Source organism: Fusarium redolens (genome assembly GCF_020744475.1).
Source record: "Fusarium redolens strain MPI-CAGE-AT-0023 chromosome Unknown BKA55scaffold_1, whole genome shotgun sequence".
Taxonomy (NCBI): domain Eukaryota; kingdom Fungi; phylum Ascomycota; class Sordariomycetes; order Hypocreales; family Nectriaceae; genus Fusarium; species Fusarium redolens.
This window is the reverse complement of record NW_025763664.1, coordinates 2358142-2373222: the sequence shown is the minus strand read 5'-3', so window position 1 is coordinate 2373222 and position 15081 is coordinate 2358142. Positions and strand designations below refer to the sequence as shown.

Sequence of the window (15081 nt, the reverse complement as noted above, 5' to 3'; positions counted from 1 at the left end):
CGTTGCTCCCGCACCAGACACAAGCGCTCTCGATACATACACGGACGACTGTTGGTACATACACGCCACTTGAGCATTTGGTGTCGCAGGACTGAGCCCCTTGTCCAAGATTCCTCTGGCTTTTTCTGACGTTTGTTCAAGTGCTTCCTAGTAGACCGATATACAAATCGAGGCCCGGCCCGAGCTATTGATATCGCCAGCCGAAACATTCAGCCGTGCAGTTGGTGGGGCACATTCATTTACAGGCCAACCATTTTACGGTTGCATCTGGAGACTTGGGGCTGGTTGTTGGATGTCTGTACGTTGCTTTAACAGCCGCAAGGCTTCCTGCTCAGAGTCAACCACAGACTCTTTTCTTTTTTTTTCACGATGCTCCATCCCGTATTTCTTCGCGGATCATCGATTGCTCCACGTAGCTTCCGCTAACAAATGCCCGCCGGGAATATCCTGGGAAGTGGTGAGTTATGACGGTGAACTGGCGGTCAGGGAAGAAGGTTCAAGAACAGAGGCTTGTCTAGAGAGGTGCGACACGGCCAAATACATACCTACCCGGCTCATCGTTGGGGGTTGATACATGTTGCCAACTAACACCGATATCGATGCTGGGCAGCTAAGAGCCAATTCATTCTTGGGTTCAAGGGCTACGCCTTGTTACATACGAGTCGCTGAACACACATCATGCGACCACTTGATGTTCTTCATGCACGTTGTTGTGTCCAGGCACCAGATGATGGTTTGAAGTCTGAGGATGCATGCACACGCGCAAGCTGAACAGGCAACTTGGGCATTGGATGCCAGCAATAATACCTAAGCGATGGACGAGGGAGCTTTTTTTCTCCCCCGCATGGCAGGCAAGATAGATTGTTGGAGCATTCGATCCTTTTCCGAAGTTGCGCAGCCCCAACGTTCAAATGGCTAGTTGACACTTGATCGATCACGAGCACAATGACGCCCACTATCAACTCCATCAATATCTGAATGCGCCGTTGAAGATTGGTCTGCATTTTTGAATCACCAATCTAAGGTGGGGAAGTTGGGCGATGTTAGACATGGCGTTACACAGAAACCGTTGTTAGTGTGAGTCTACAGATGTAACAGTATCGAACTGCTGCCCCGCAGACCACTCAGGTCGAATATGGCCACCAACATCGTCAACATCATCATCAACAACAACAGCCATCCTGTTATACCCGATGAGCTGAGTGTTACGATCTTGCAAATCGTCATAGGCCCTGGTCCTATAGTAAGGCTTGGATTTCGAGCCCTTCTGAGAGTGCCACGTCGTGTTCCTCCCGCAGCCGGATAACTTCTAGCAAGGATGGGTTTCCACCTCGATGGACGTTGTGAACTTGTGACCGCCACAAGACCTCCACCTCGATGAAGAATTTTTTCCCTTTTCTTACTTCCATCTGCAGGTGATTACAATATCATGCTGTCTCTATTGGGCTAAACGGTCGTTCCTTTGGACTCAAATCGCCGCTGCCAACTCTTTACATACGTTCTTAAGCTACAGGGATGGTGTGGAGAGGAGAACTAGATCTACAGTCCAGGATCTCAGGCGGGCATGCTATGTAGATGCCAGCCATTTCTCAGCATCTAGAACAACGAAGCAGTTTGGTTCGTGTTCTACTCTCAGTGACTGGCTATGACGCTGGCTGGCATGATGTGCCAGTGTCTGAAACACAACCGAGCCAAGATATTGTTTCTTTGGGACAAATCTTTACGGCACAGTCGATGATAGAACACTACAGTTAGCCAGCTGATTTACCTCATCTTACTGTTGGTGCCCGAACAAAGCAAACATTTTCCAATCATCCTTGATTATTTTCCTCTCGATTTGATGTTTCACACCTTTCTATCGGAGTGAAGAGCCTTTGGAAAGTGAGAGGGCAACATTGGTATTTGGTGGAGGTCTAGCTGCGCTAGTTTCCCCAATTTCTTCCATACACATTTGGAGATTTATAGATGTGGCATTGCGGGTGCCGTTCGAACAGGCCCTGAAGCCCACTTCCCACGACGAACCAAGGCCGAGCCCTATGTCAAGTGAGCTGCGGCGCATGTGGATGTCGTTCCTTCAGCCATTGTCCAGCTCGTCGGTGGGCTAGCTTACTGCCAAGGCTGGAATGGCTGGATGTCTCAAAGGAAGGGTCTCACTCACAGGACGTTACTAGTGTTCCTGCGGGGACTGGAGACAGAAACGGAGTCGGTAAACAGATCCACGAACGGGGACATCCTAAATCTCAGATGAGCCTAGTTTGCCCACTCGATTGCTAAAGCCTTAGGCTCAATACAATTTTACGAAGGCAGCAGAATGGACTAGGTTTGTCTGCTTGTGCCTGACATATCGAGCACGCGATTGTGGAAGAATGCGATGAGGAGAAGTTGAACGATACCCACGTCTTTTTGCGCGCGTTATTTGCTTCGCTTGACTCACAAAATCGAGCGTGCGGAGATTCAATGACTGGATACCCGGCCTAGCTGACGATGGACAGAATACACAGGCCGAATTTGCTCCAATATGCACACTCCTCGAACGGACAAGAGGATTGGTCATGCTTGATGACTATAATAGGTACCAAGCAAATCAAGGTGTTTCAAGAGACACGTTTCTTGAATTGGAGACGGTGTCAAGCGCCAGACCAAATACAGTGAACAGTTCCTCAAGAAGTCATGTCTTCTAAATCAACCCCCACTCCAACAACTAACATGATTATTATTATTGTTATTATTATTATTATTTAGCGGTGAGCGGCCTCATCACATACCAAAGACGTACTCAAAATTTTCGAGATTGAGCCTTGGGCAAGGTCTACCCTTGACGTCAGAACACCGAGTGGCTCAGAATGGACCAAGCATGCTCAGATCGCATCAGCCTGAGGCCTGAACAAATTGTGCATGAGTGGACTCGGCAAATTCACTTGACCAGGCCTTGGGCACATTGGTTTACCATCTAAACACTTTCATGTTGCAATTAGCTACCTGTCTAGCTTGCTGCTATTCATATTACCATCTTGAAGGGACACCAACAAAGGAGGCCTCTCGTAACAATGTCCGGGCCGGTTCGGATGGAGCAAACTGGTATACCAATTGGGTAACGAAATCGAGGGTGCTGCAAAATTATATACAAGAGCAAGAATCCCGATTTAACCAGTAGGTTCGAGAGGCTTTGCTACGAACCCTTGGTGGGTGGTATGTGACGTGTCATGAGGGGCATGTAATAGACGTCAGGGTCAAGCGTTTCATCCCGTCAAACCCCCAGCTGTTTGTCACGGCTTCTTGCATACAAAGTCTGGCACAAATTAGATCCTAGCGCATCTCGTGGAGTAAGTCGTCCCAGCGTAGGTAAGCTTGTTGCCGTAACTATTTGCTCAAGCCAGGCACTGTCAGCCCTATACTGTGGTACTTGTTAGTGGAAGGTCGGATATAAAAGACAGCATGGTTGATGAGTAAACATGCGTATATACTATCTGGCTTACAGATATGCTTGAACAGAAGAAACTACAGGAAGACGAAATGACACAGACCATGAGCTTCGCGCTCGGACCTCATTGCAGCAGGATGAGCATTATTCTAGGATTGTTGGGGCGCAGTGAGTGCTGAGTTGTCCCATCATCAGCCACTCGATAACTGTACGGTTCCCGTCATCATCAATGTCTCTAGGCGTCGAGTACCATGATGTGCCAGGGAAGCTATATCAACGGGTTGGAGGGTAGACCAGGGGTTGCGGCTGTCAGGGATCAACAAGACTGCCGACAACCCATGATTTCCCGATGACTGCGACCCGCGCACCGGTCTTTCTCATGTAACACCAATATCTGATGTACATCGGTCGTGGCAGCGGGTAGCATCGCGTGCAGAAATGATATGGGGATGATCCATGTTGGCGTTTTATTCCGTACGGGATAATGGGCGGCATGCAGGATAGCAGTATCTACTCAGAGCCAGTGCATCATGGCGGCGGCGGAACACCGCGCGATCATGGAACGTCGATGTCAATATCGCACGTGTCGGGTCCGGAAGAACATCCTTGCTGAACCTCCTACACTCCAAGAAGACGGCATGGAAATCTATATTCAGGTGCTTCCAGACGGACGGGACCGCGCGGAGCTCCGACAAACGCCGTCCGGGTCAATGGCTGATGAGCGTGGCCGGTCCGGTCGACGGCAACAACACCGAGTTCATCACATAAAGTTAGTGCGGAATGCAAGGAACCGGCCTGAATTGGGTGGCTTGTTGTCGATTACAAATTTTAAGCTGGTACCAAGCGGGCAGATGAGCGCTTTGACGATGTCGAGATTTTCGAATATGCCAGTTGGTTATTCATATTTGAGTTAATGCGGCTCACGGAGGTTTGAGCAGTTTGTGATGTATGGTTGATCCCTCCTACTGGTCTTGTTGATCAGATCATGGCAGGGTATCATATCTTGAGGCCTGGTCAAAAATCCATCTCAGATCCTTCCCGCCATTCAGCCGGTCGACAATCTACGTCGGGGAGCCTAGATATCTGCTGCTGGGCTCTTGTGGGTGGATTTTAGACAGACATGCACATGCAGGTTTCGCTAGAACTTCATGAGTGGAGAGACAAAAGGAAATCAAAGATATTCGTGACACAGCATTGCGAGGGCCACTCCAAGATAGGAACAAATTGCGATACTACCCAGATGTTCGAGCCAAGACGAACATCACTTGCTTTTTTTGCCTCCCTCATCTTGACGGCAGCTGATGAGTTACATACCAGATTTGACAATGCATGCCTGTGCTGAATCCCTCCAATTTCCATCGTGGGTAGGGATGCTTGTTCAAGATGAAGTAAGTTGCTTTTGGCTGAAAGCTCGAGAACCACGCCTGACCTATCATGGCATGCCAAGGACTAACCAACGATATGGCATGTACGGTATACATATTGCATGCAGGTAATCATGTTCGCACTAATGAGCTACTAACTGTACATACAATTACAGTAATATTGGGCCCGGTTGATGATAGAAGTTGACGTCGTTGCCGCCTCAGATGTAAATGGACCAATCCCGTCTCGATTTGAAGAGTTGAACCCCCCAACAGCCTAAGGCGGGAAATGTATATGATATATGATATCAGCTACTTTACTTTCTGCATTGCGCAAGCCCTGAGTTTCGGCAGAGGCTGTCTTCTGGCTCGAATTGCTTCTTTTACACTTTTGCTTTTTCTTTTTTTTCCCGCTCTTGCTTTTTTATCCTCCTTGATGCTAGTTACCCTTTAGCACATCAGTTGGTGTTCCTCGAACCCTGGACTGCATAATCATAACCCCACCACACTCTCACTCAGGTTCAATCAATCTCATCGTTTCTCATCCAACATAGGTAAAGCTCAGCTCTTTTCTTCCTTGGAAAAATCACTTTGACCTGTGGAAGTTGCTACTTATTTTTACTCTACCTAATCCTGAGAGCGGCGCAGGCGTCTCGCAAGTACCTAATTCTCTGACCGCCCCTCCAAAGCAAAGCAAAGCAAAGCGTCTCAGCAAAATCACACCGAGATATTCCCCGCCAAAGCCAATCCATCCCCTCCTTACTTTCTTTCAGCCATGGCCGACGTTCCGCTCGTTGTTATCTCGGAATTCGCGCAGTCAGAGCGTCGCATTACACCGTCATGGTCCATCTCCCAACTCAAGGGCAAACTTGAGACCGTCACTGGCGTTCCGCCCTCTTGCCAACGGCTCTCCCTGAAGCCCACAGCTGGCGCAGAGGCTATCGTCATTGAGGCGGCTAACGAAGATGACACCCACTTGTCCAACTTTCCCCTGGCCCCATATGCAGAGCTTCATGTAAGTCAGAGTGCAGCATAGCACGGCCTCTCATTTGTCAGCTACATTCCCATATTATGTTTCTTCGCCGAGATATTCTCGCTGCCCTTCACTCTCCTGCCTGCGGTGTTGCTGTCGACAAAATGTCATGGTTCCCAGGTCCATGCTACTCACCGGTGCTGAGCTGGCACTCGAGAAGTGGCAAGGGGGGGCCGAGCGGGAGAGGCGGTGGGAGTTGAGCTGTTGCGTGTGTGCGCGCGTTCAGGGACCAGAAGATCGTCACTCTTTAGCCCACAGGGGCCCAATCGTGGTGCCGCCATAGACTTTTTTTACTCTCCAATACTTTGGATAAGGCTGACAGGGATCCAACCTGGCAGGTAATCGACACACGGCCTGCGGCCTCTCGGATCAACTTGAACGACACCTCGGGCGTCAACAAATATGTCATGCCCGAGGAAGAGTACGAGAAAAAGACGGACTCAGTCCTAGCCTGGAAGAAGGCTCAGAAGCTAGGCCGTTTCGACCCGGATGCCCCCAGCCACGAAGAGGCCAAGTTGCAGGCTCTTGACCGCGAGGTTGCCACGCGGGGCATTGCTGTCGGCCGACGGTGTCGCGTTGGCGGTGAGGATACTCGACGCGGTGTCATCCAGTACGTCGGTGAGGTCAAGGAGATCCCCGGCGGTCTCGGGTCATGGGTGGGAGTCCAGCTCGATGAGCCCGCTGGCAAGAATGACGGTAGCATCGCCGGTACTCGATACTGGGGCGAGCCGTCAGAGCTCAAGCATGGTGTCTTTGTGAGGCCGGAGCGGGTTGAGGTGGGTGATTTCCCTGCTCTCGACGACTTGGAGGATATGGAGGAGATTTAGAAGTCTTCAGAGTGAACACCTTGGTAGTCTAGGGTTGGTGGTTCTCTGTTGAATGTTCACTGGTACCTACAGCGAATGCTGTGCCTGGTGATTATAGTTAGAGCCAGACTCCATGGGAATTCTACCCCCAGAGTACTTTCAACAAGGAGTAAGTTTGTCATAGTCAGAGTCTGGCAACTTGGTCGTGCAAAGCCATCAGGTTTGCCAGCTTTACAATGTACACCATTCAGCCACCAAACCCAGATCTCACAAGCCAGATCTTTCTGCCCACTTTGTGAAACACATGAATCAACATCCGAAGATCTATTATCGTAGATTTCCGGCCCCTGCGTAAGATCCTTCCGTCGTACGCGGCGGCCATCTGGTCTCCCCTGCATTTCTTGAGTAACACGATTCCCCATCCGTGAAATCGTGCAGCAACGGCTCGGCAACCTTATTCCATCAACAATAGTTATTATATAGCTGTTCTTATATACTCAACAGGAAGCTTAAGAAGTGTTGTAAAACTTTTGCGGTCATTTTAAGTGATGTATTTGCTGAGTTGTGCCGGATACAAGACCTCGATTGTGTTGTAGGGTGTAGGGTGGGTATCAGTATTGTTGAATGCTAACTATGTCTACTTCCTCGATAACATGTATTTCATGCATTTTAAGTAATTAAGTTGTGTCCTACTGAACTCTTACAGGTAGGCTCTCTGATTATAGTTATATCTCTCCAGTGACTTGCTATTACAGGAGGAGACCACAGCACCATCCAAAAGCAGGACATCCTTTTCATCTTTCTGTTGACATTATGTTTCTATTATAAAAGCACAAGATCATGCCTGTATAAGTCGACTCTAATTATTTATAAATGTCGAGCGGAAATAGTATGATGGTACCGGTATTGCTGGTAATATGATCTATTGAACGTCTCTGAAAAGTGTGAAGTAGGATCACATTCATCAACTACACGACTGACAGTCATGTCACACTTGTTTAAACATCCCAAGTACTATACTGTACTATGGATATACTTCCACGCATCCTCAGGGTAAAAGTTGATGTTCCATATCGTTCATAACTCGGCTGAGAATTAAAGTGATAATTACAGCAGGATATCTGATTACTCACTGCTTATTCTTAAACATGTATAACCCCTGAGCTTCCGGCCATCGGGTTGCTTTGAAATATAGTATAGCACTGGAGCCCTTCCAGGTGTTTACTCTCGATACCGGCATCTTGAATGCTGATAAATGGTAATATTACCGTCTGCAAATGGCTTCCCCAGGACTAATCATTTCACCGGAATATTCACCCAGTACATATCCAAACAAATACATATCTCTTTGGACCTCCCTCCTCTCTGGTTTAGGCGTTACTGCTCTTTAAATTTTTAAATTTTTTTAAGTTTATAAGTTAGCCTTAAAAGATATATTTAAGTATCTTTAAAATCTAATATAATTTAAATATTTATTACCCTTATAGCTAATAAAGCTTTATTAAGTTAAATTATTATAATTAACTGCCTTAATTATAGCCTAAACCTAGCTATATATATACTAGCTAAAAAGCCTTATTTACTTATTAGCTAGCCTTAACCTTTTTCTAATAATCTATCTAAAAGGTTTTTTATTAACCTCTGTTATATATTATATTATAATTATCTATTATATAATAAGTTATTTAACTTAACTTTTACTTCTAGCTATAATTACTAATAGTATTATAACTACCTTATTATAATACCTATTTAAAAAAGCCTATAGGTATTTAAGCCTAATAAGCCTTATTTAACTAAAGGCCATAATATAATCCTTAAAATTAAAAAAACTTTTAAATAAAATATAAATAAAGGTAATATTTTTTCCCCTTACCTTTAGCCTTATATAAAGCTATTAAGCTTTTTAGCTTTTTTATTAATAATTTAAATAGTAAAACCCTTATAGCAAGCTATTATTATAAAAGTTAAAATTAAATAAGGTTTATCTGCCTTAATAATATAATTACTGCCTTAATTAAGTAATATTAATACTAATTATATCTTAATAGCTAGATTAATCTTCTTCCTTTAACCTATTTAAAAGAATATTATATTTAATTTATTTATTATAAAGTATATTATTTAACCTAATTTTCCCTCTTTTAACCCTTCTTATTAATAACATAATAGCTATACTGCCTTAATACTTATATAAAATAGCTTATAGCTATATAATTATACTTATTATATAATTAATTATAATCTTAATCTAGCTATTAAACCTGCTTTAAAAATAGCTAATAAAGAAAAACTTTATATAATATATATAATAGTTATTATTATTATAAAGAACTTCTTATTAAAAAGTAAATTTAACCTTATTAAAGTAATTATTTTTAATTATAATTTAATTTAATTAATTAATTATATAAAAAAAAGGCATTATATTAATTTAATTAATTTAAATTAAGTTATTAATAAGCTATTAAGTTTTAAAGACTTAAAAATAGCTTTATAAGAAAGTTATTTTCTTTAATTAAATAAGGTAGTTTTCTTTATTACCTTTATAAATAACTTAGCTATATATAAAGAGTAGCTTTTTAATATATTTATAAGGGCAGCTAATATTATTAAAAAGCTACTTTTAAATTAATAAGGAAAATTTATATATAAAGTTTTAAAATAAATATAAAGTAAAGGCAGGGTTTAGAAATTTTATTAAAGTTAAAATATATTAAAAGAATTATATTAAGTATACTTTATATAAATTAGTTAGTAAAAGTTAAATTAACCTTAATTAATTAAATATATATAATAAGGTATATAATTAATTAACCCCTAGTTTAAATTACTGCTTTTTTATTAATTTTACTTTATCTATTCTTATATATAAGGTTAATTAATTATATGCCCTATTATATACATTTAATTAATTAAGGTTGATTTAACTTTTGCTAACTAACTTATATAAAACTTAATATAATTCCTTTAATTCTAATTTTAATAGAATTTCTAAACCCTGCCTTTACCTTATGTTTATCTAACTCTTTACTAATTTAAGAGCAGCTCTCTAGTAATATTAACTGCCCTTATAGATATATTAAAGAGCTACTCTTTATATATAGCTAAGTTACTTATAAAGGCAGTAAGAAAAGCTACCTTATTTAATTAAAGAAAATAACCTTCCTTTAAGGCTATTTTTAAATCTTTAAGACTTAATAGCTTATTATTAATTTAATTTAAATTAATTAAATTAATATAATATTTCTCTTTTATATAATTAGTTAATTAAATTAGGCTATAATTAAAAATAGCTATTTTAATAAGGTTAAATTTACCTTTTAATAAGAAGTTTTTTATAATAGTAATAATTATTATATATATTATATAGAGTTCTTTTTTATTAACTGCCTTTAAGGCAGGCCTAATAGCTAAATTAAAATTATAGCTAGTTATATAATAAGTATAATTATATAGCTATAAGCTATTTTATAATATTAAGGTAGAATAGCTATTATATTATTAATAAAAAGGGTTAAAAGGGAAAGTTAAGTTAAATAATATACTTTATAATAGATAAATTAGGTATAGTATATTATAAAAGTTAATTAAGGTATAGTCCTTTAAATAAGTTAAAGAAAGAAGGTTAATCTAGCTACTAAAATATAACTAGTATTAGTACTGCTTAATTAAGGTAATAATTATATTATTAAGGCAAATAAACCTTATTTAATTCTAATTTCTATAATAATAGCCTGCTATAAGGGTCTTACTATTTAAACTATTAATAGAAAAGCTAAAAAGCTTAATAGCCTTATATAAGGCTAAAGGTAAGGGGAAAAAAAAATTTAATTAATTAACTTTATATATAAAAATATATAAAGTAAAATTAATAAAAAAGTAATAGTTTAAATTAAAGAAAGGTAATATATTATATATAATAATTATAAATATTAAAAAGGCCTAATTTAATAAAATTAATATTAATTAATATTTTTTTTATTTTTTTTCCCCTTACCTTTAGCCTTATATAAGGCTATTAAGCTTTTTAGCTTTTCTATTAATAGTTTAAATAATAAAACCCCTATTTCCTAAGAGCTTAAAGGGCTCTAAACCATACCCTGCCCTACTTTATCTTAATATAAGCAGGGTACTAAAAGCTTTAATTTCTAACCTTTTATAGCTAAATTATTATATAATTAATTATAGTTAAAATAATAAATATATCTTTAAATTATAATTAAAGATAAGAAGTTAATTCTTATAATAATAAAAGCTTCTTTAAGTAATATAAAGGCCCTTATATAGACCTTAAGGAGGCTATTAAAGTTAATAATTTTCTACTTAATAAATCTTATAGTTTTAATTTTAATTTTAACCCTTTTATTATATAATATTATAATTATTATATTAATTATTTACTTATTATACTACTTAATCTTTTTTAGCTTTTTATACTTAAATTTCTACTTTAATAATAAATTAAATATATTAATAACTAGATTTATTACCTATTTAAAAATAATATAATTAATAGCTAAAATAACTTACTTTATAAATAGTTATAGCTCCTAGCTTAAAAAGGGGCCTTTATTATATAGATTTATATATAGCTTAATATACTAATCTATATAAGAATTTATAAAAAAAAGGAAGCTTTAAAGCTATTAAAAAGCCCCCTAGTTAGGAAAATAAGCCCTTTTATATTTAGTTATTAAGTTTATACCTTATTAAAGGTTTTAGTTAATTTATTATTACCTTTATCTCTTTAATTATATTAAGGTTAATAAAAATTTACCTCTTTTAAAGGTATTTTAAGCTATTAAAAAGTAATTTAATTATATATAAAAAGTATTAATTATATTCTTTTAACTAGGCTCTTATCTTATTATAAATAAGTATATAATCTATTATATAGGCAGATTAATAATAATAACCCTTATTAATAGAAAGCTAACCTTATTAGGCTTTAGGATTTAAGTTATTGCCTAAGTAGGCTTTTTTATTTAATAGCTTTTATATTATAAAGGCTTAAATTATAATATAATAAATAAGGAATTAAGGCAAAAGGAAGGCAGCTATAACCTCTTAAAAAAGAGAAAGTAAGTAAGTAATAAAGAGGCTTCTTTTTTATTATTAAATAATATATTAAATATTATTCTTTTCTTATATAAGTTATTATTAATATAGATATATTATCCCCTATTTATATTAATAATATATTAATATTATAGCTAATTTGCTTATTTAGTTATATAATTTATTTTATAACTTATTTAATCCTCTTTTTACTGCTAATATTAAATTTATAACTTTAAGTCTTTAACTTTAGATAATTAAACTTATATAAAACTTAATATATTTCTTCTATAAAACCCTATAATTACCCTACTTCTATCTTAAATATTACAGTATACTATCTCCCTTATCTTAATTATATTCTTATAATTTAAGACTATAACTAGCCTAGTCTTTACTAGCTATTAATTAGCTTTATAGCCTTTATTAGTTCTATTAACTATTTCTTTATATTATTAAGCTAATATCTATATAAGTTCTTAATAGTCCTTAATTTAAGGTCTTTAATAAATTCCTTATTATTTACCTCTATAAGCCTTCTTATTATAAGGGATTACTCTAGCTTTTATAATAACTTAATCTCTTCCTTAAGGTAGCCTTTAAAGATTATTAGCTTTTTATAATAATAATATATAAGTAAGAGGACCTTATAGCTTAAAATAGCTTACTTAATAAAGGTAATATTATCTTCTTTATCTTAAATCTTTCTAATCTCTATTATTATAATATAGAGCTTATCCTTATATTTATAGTCTTTAAGAGCTGCTATAAAATAAGGGATTAGGTCAGGCATTTTAGTATAAAAGGCCTTATCGGGTGGCTGCAGGCTTCTTCGGACAGGCATCGTGACGGTGCAGCTGTGATGCTGTTAGCGGTTGCGGTCAGAAGAGGGAAAGTCGGGTCGGATGACTTACTGGTGAGTTTGCGGCGCGGTCTCTTATAGACAGGCTTTGGCTGACCTTGAAGCGGAAGCGTGATGGGTGATTGAAGCGTGCCTTTCAGGTGGGTTGTAGGAAGAAGGTTGGGGCCAGCTGATGAGCAGGGCTTTTTAGCTGGCATATATGTAGCTAGGTTTAGGCTGCAATTAAGGCAGCTAACTATAATAATTTAACTTAATAAAGCTTTATTAGCTATAAGGGTAATAAATATTTAAACTATATTAGACTTTAGAAATATTTAGTTATACCTTTTAAGGCTAACTTATAAATTTTTAAAAAAAAAAAAAAAAATTATATTATAATTTTATAAATAACCTTTTCTTAATATTATCTTTTTTTATAAGCTTTATAATTATAGCTATAAGGCTATAAGTATAGCCTGCCTTAATTATAATATATATAAGGACTTAAAAAGAAATAAGGTATTTAATAAATTAAGGAATTATAACTATATCTTTAATAAAGTTAAGTTTATTTTATTAATAAGTAATTTAATAAAAAGCTATAATATTTTTTTATATATTTCCCTTATTAATTTATCTTTTTCCCTTTTTTTTAAATTAATTAACTAGCTTAAAAAGATAATAGCCTTATACTTTTTATTATAACTATCTTTTAAGGTAATAAGTATATTAATAAGAAAAAAAAAGCTATTTATAAATTATTAATAAGCCTAGTTAATATAGCTATTTTTTAATAAAGAAATTATTAAAGTTATTTTTATTTTAATAATAGCTATTACTTATAATAATAAAATAAATTATATTAACTAAGATAACTAATTAAGGTTATATTTAAGCTATAATTACCCCCTGTACTAAGGGGCTTAGTAGACTTTAACTTAAACCTTCTTTTTTAATATTATACTTATTAATAGCTATATCCTTTAATTATATAATCCTTAGCTAAATTAAAAGAGATATAAATTATAAGAGAATTAGTAAATTTATATTTTAAATACCTTAACGTGTTTAATAAGCAGGTAAGACAGATAAGCAGGTAAGATAAAAATCCCTCACCTTATATTATTACTATTTAATTTAATATTTATTAAGAATACAAAATATCAGAGTCTTTATATAAGGCTAGGATCCTTCTAGCACTTTAAGCCCTTCAAAACGACCTAAAATTAAGTATCCAAAAGGCAGCAACTATATATCAAGTTAATTACTGCACCTTAGGTCGCCGCTAGGATAGAATTCAATTAATATATAGTACTACTATAAAGTTACAGAATCTATCTAATCTAAAGGAGCAGATAATAGTTTAATTTATCCTTAACCTAGATTTGTAAGGATTTCCCCCTCGGCGCGATTTTATAGAAAAAATAGCTAATTCTCTACTTGCCAACCATAATGCATTACCTATTAGTAAATGCTAGGTTTATAACTTTATCTAATAGTAACTAGAGCTTAAGATATATTAATTTCGGAGGTATAACTATTAGAGAGCTAAATGTAAAGATCTAACTATTATTTATAACTGGTTTTGCCTTATAGAGAATATAATTGCAAAATACGGTATTTAGTTAATTAATATATAGAACTTTAATAAGACCGGCTTTATAATAGGTATAATTAAGTCCGGGATGGTTGTTATAAGCTTAGAAAGGCATAGAAGACCTAAAAAGGTATAGCCTAGAAATTATAAATAGATTACTATAATTAAGGCGATTAATGCAGAAGGCCAATCGATCGCGCTATTTATTATTAGTTCAGGCTAATATTACCTTGCTAATTAGTATTAAGAATGCGACCTACCTGGCGATTAGGTTATTGTATTAAGCGAAAATAGATGGACTAATAACTAGCTAGGCCTTAACTGGCTTAAGCATTTTGATCGATTAATAAAGGACTGATCGGTTGGTTCTTATTATCTCTTAATCCTCGATAGTCATAAAAGCCACTATTCAGCCGAATTTATAAGATATTATAAGGAGAATAAGATTATTACGCTCTATATGCCTGCTTATGCCTCTTATCTACTCTAGCCTCTTAATGTTAGATACTTTAGGCTACTAAAAAAGGCTTATAGGCGAGAAATAGAGCATCTAATCAGATGCTCTATAACCCATATCTCTAAGACTAAGTTCTTTCTTGCCTTTTATGCCGCCTACCTAGCTACTATTACAGAAAGTAATATCCTTAGAGGGTTTAGAGGAGCCAGGCTTGCTCCCCTTAACCCAGAAAATATCATCTTAAAGATAGATATGCAGTTATGGACCCCAATGCCTCCTATAGAGGTCATGGCACCTTTAACCCCTTGGGCTTTAAGGACCCCAAAGACAGTACTAGAGGCCTAATTACATTCCAAATACCTAAAAGTATAGATTATCTATTACAAGAGCAGCTCCCTAGAGTTAATACTTAAAGCTATTAGGTATTTTAAAAAGGGATATAGAACCTTTTTATATAAGATATCTATATTAAAGGAAAGGGTTTAATAACTTAAATAAGCA

At 36.5% G+C, this 15081-nt stretch overlaps 2 protein-coding genes across 2 annotated transcripts; one reads left to right on the top strand and one right to left on the bottom strand.

Moving 5' to 3' along the window:
- Nucleotides 1-5560: 5560 nt before the first annotated feature.
- On the top strand, nt 5561-6645 carry BKA55DRAFT_496535 (CAP Gly-rich domain-containing protein; the record flags this gene model as incomplete). The annotated part of the gene is made up of 2 exons (XM_046186378.1): nt 5561-5800; nt 6157-6645. The coding sequence occupies 2 exons, from the start codon at nt 5561-5563 to the stop codon at nt 6643-6645; spliced, it is 729 nt and encodes a 242-aa protein (XP_046056499.1).
- A 5384-nt stretch (nt 6646-12029) lies between these two features.
- BKA55DRAFT_731934 (uncharacterized protein) lies at nt 12030-12744 on the bottom strand (the record flags this gene model as incomplete). Its single annotated transcript, XM_046201212.1, has 2 exons — nt 12030-12542; nt 12600-12744. 2 exons carry the CDS (start codon nt 12742-12744, stop codon nt 12466-12468), a joined length of 222 nt encoding a protein of 73 aa, XP_046056498.1. The 3' UTR covers nt 12030-12465.
- Between the last annotated feature and the right edge of the window lie 2337 nt (nt 12745-15081).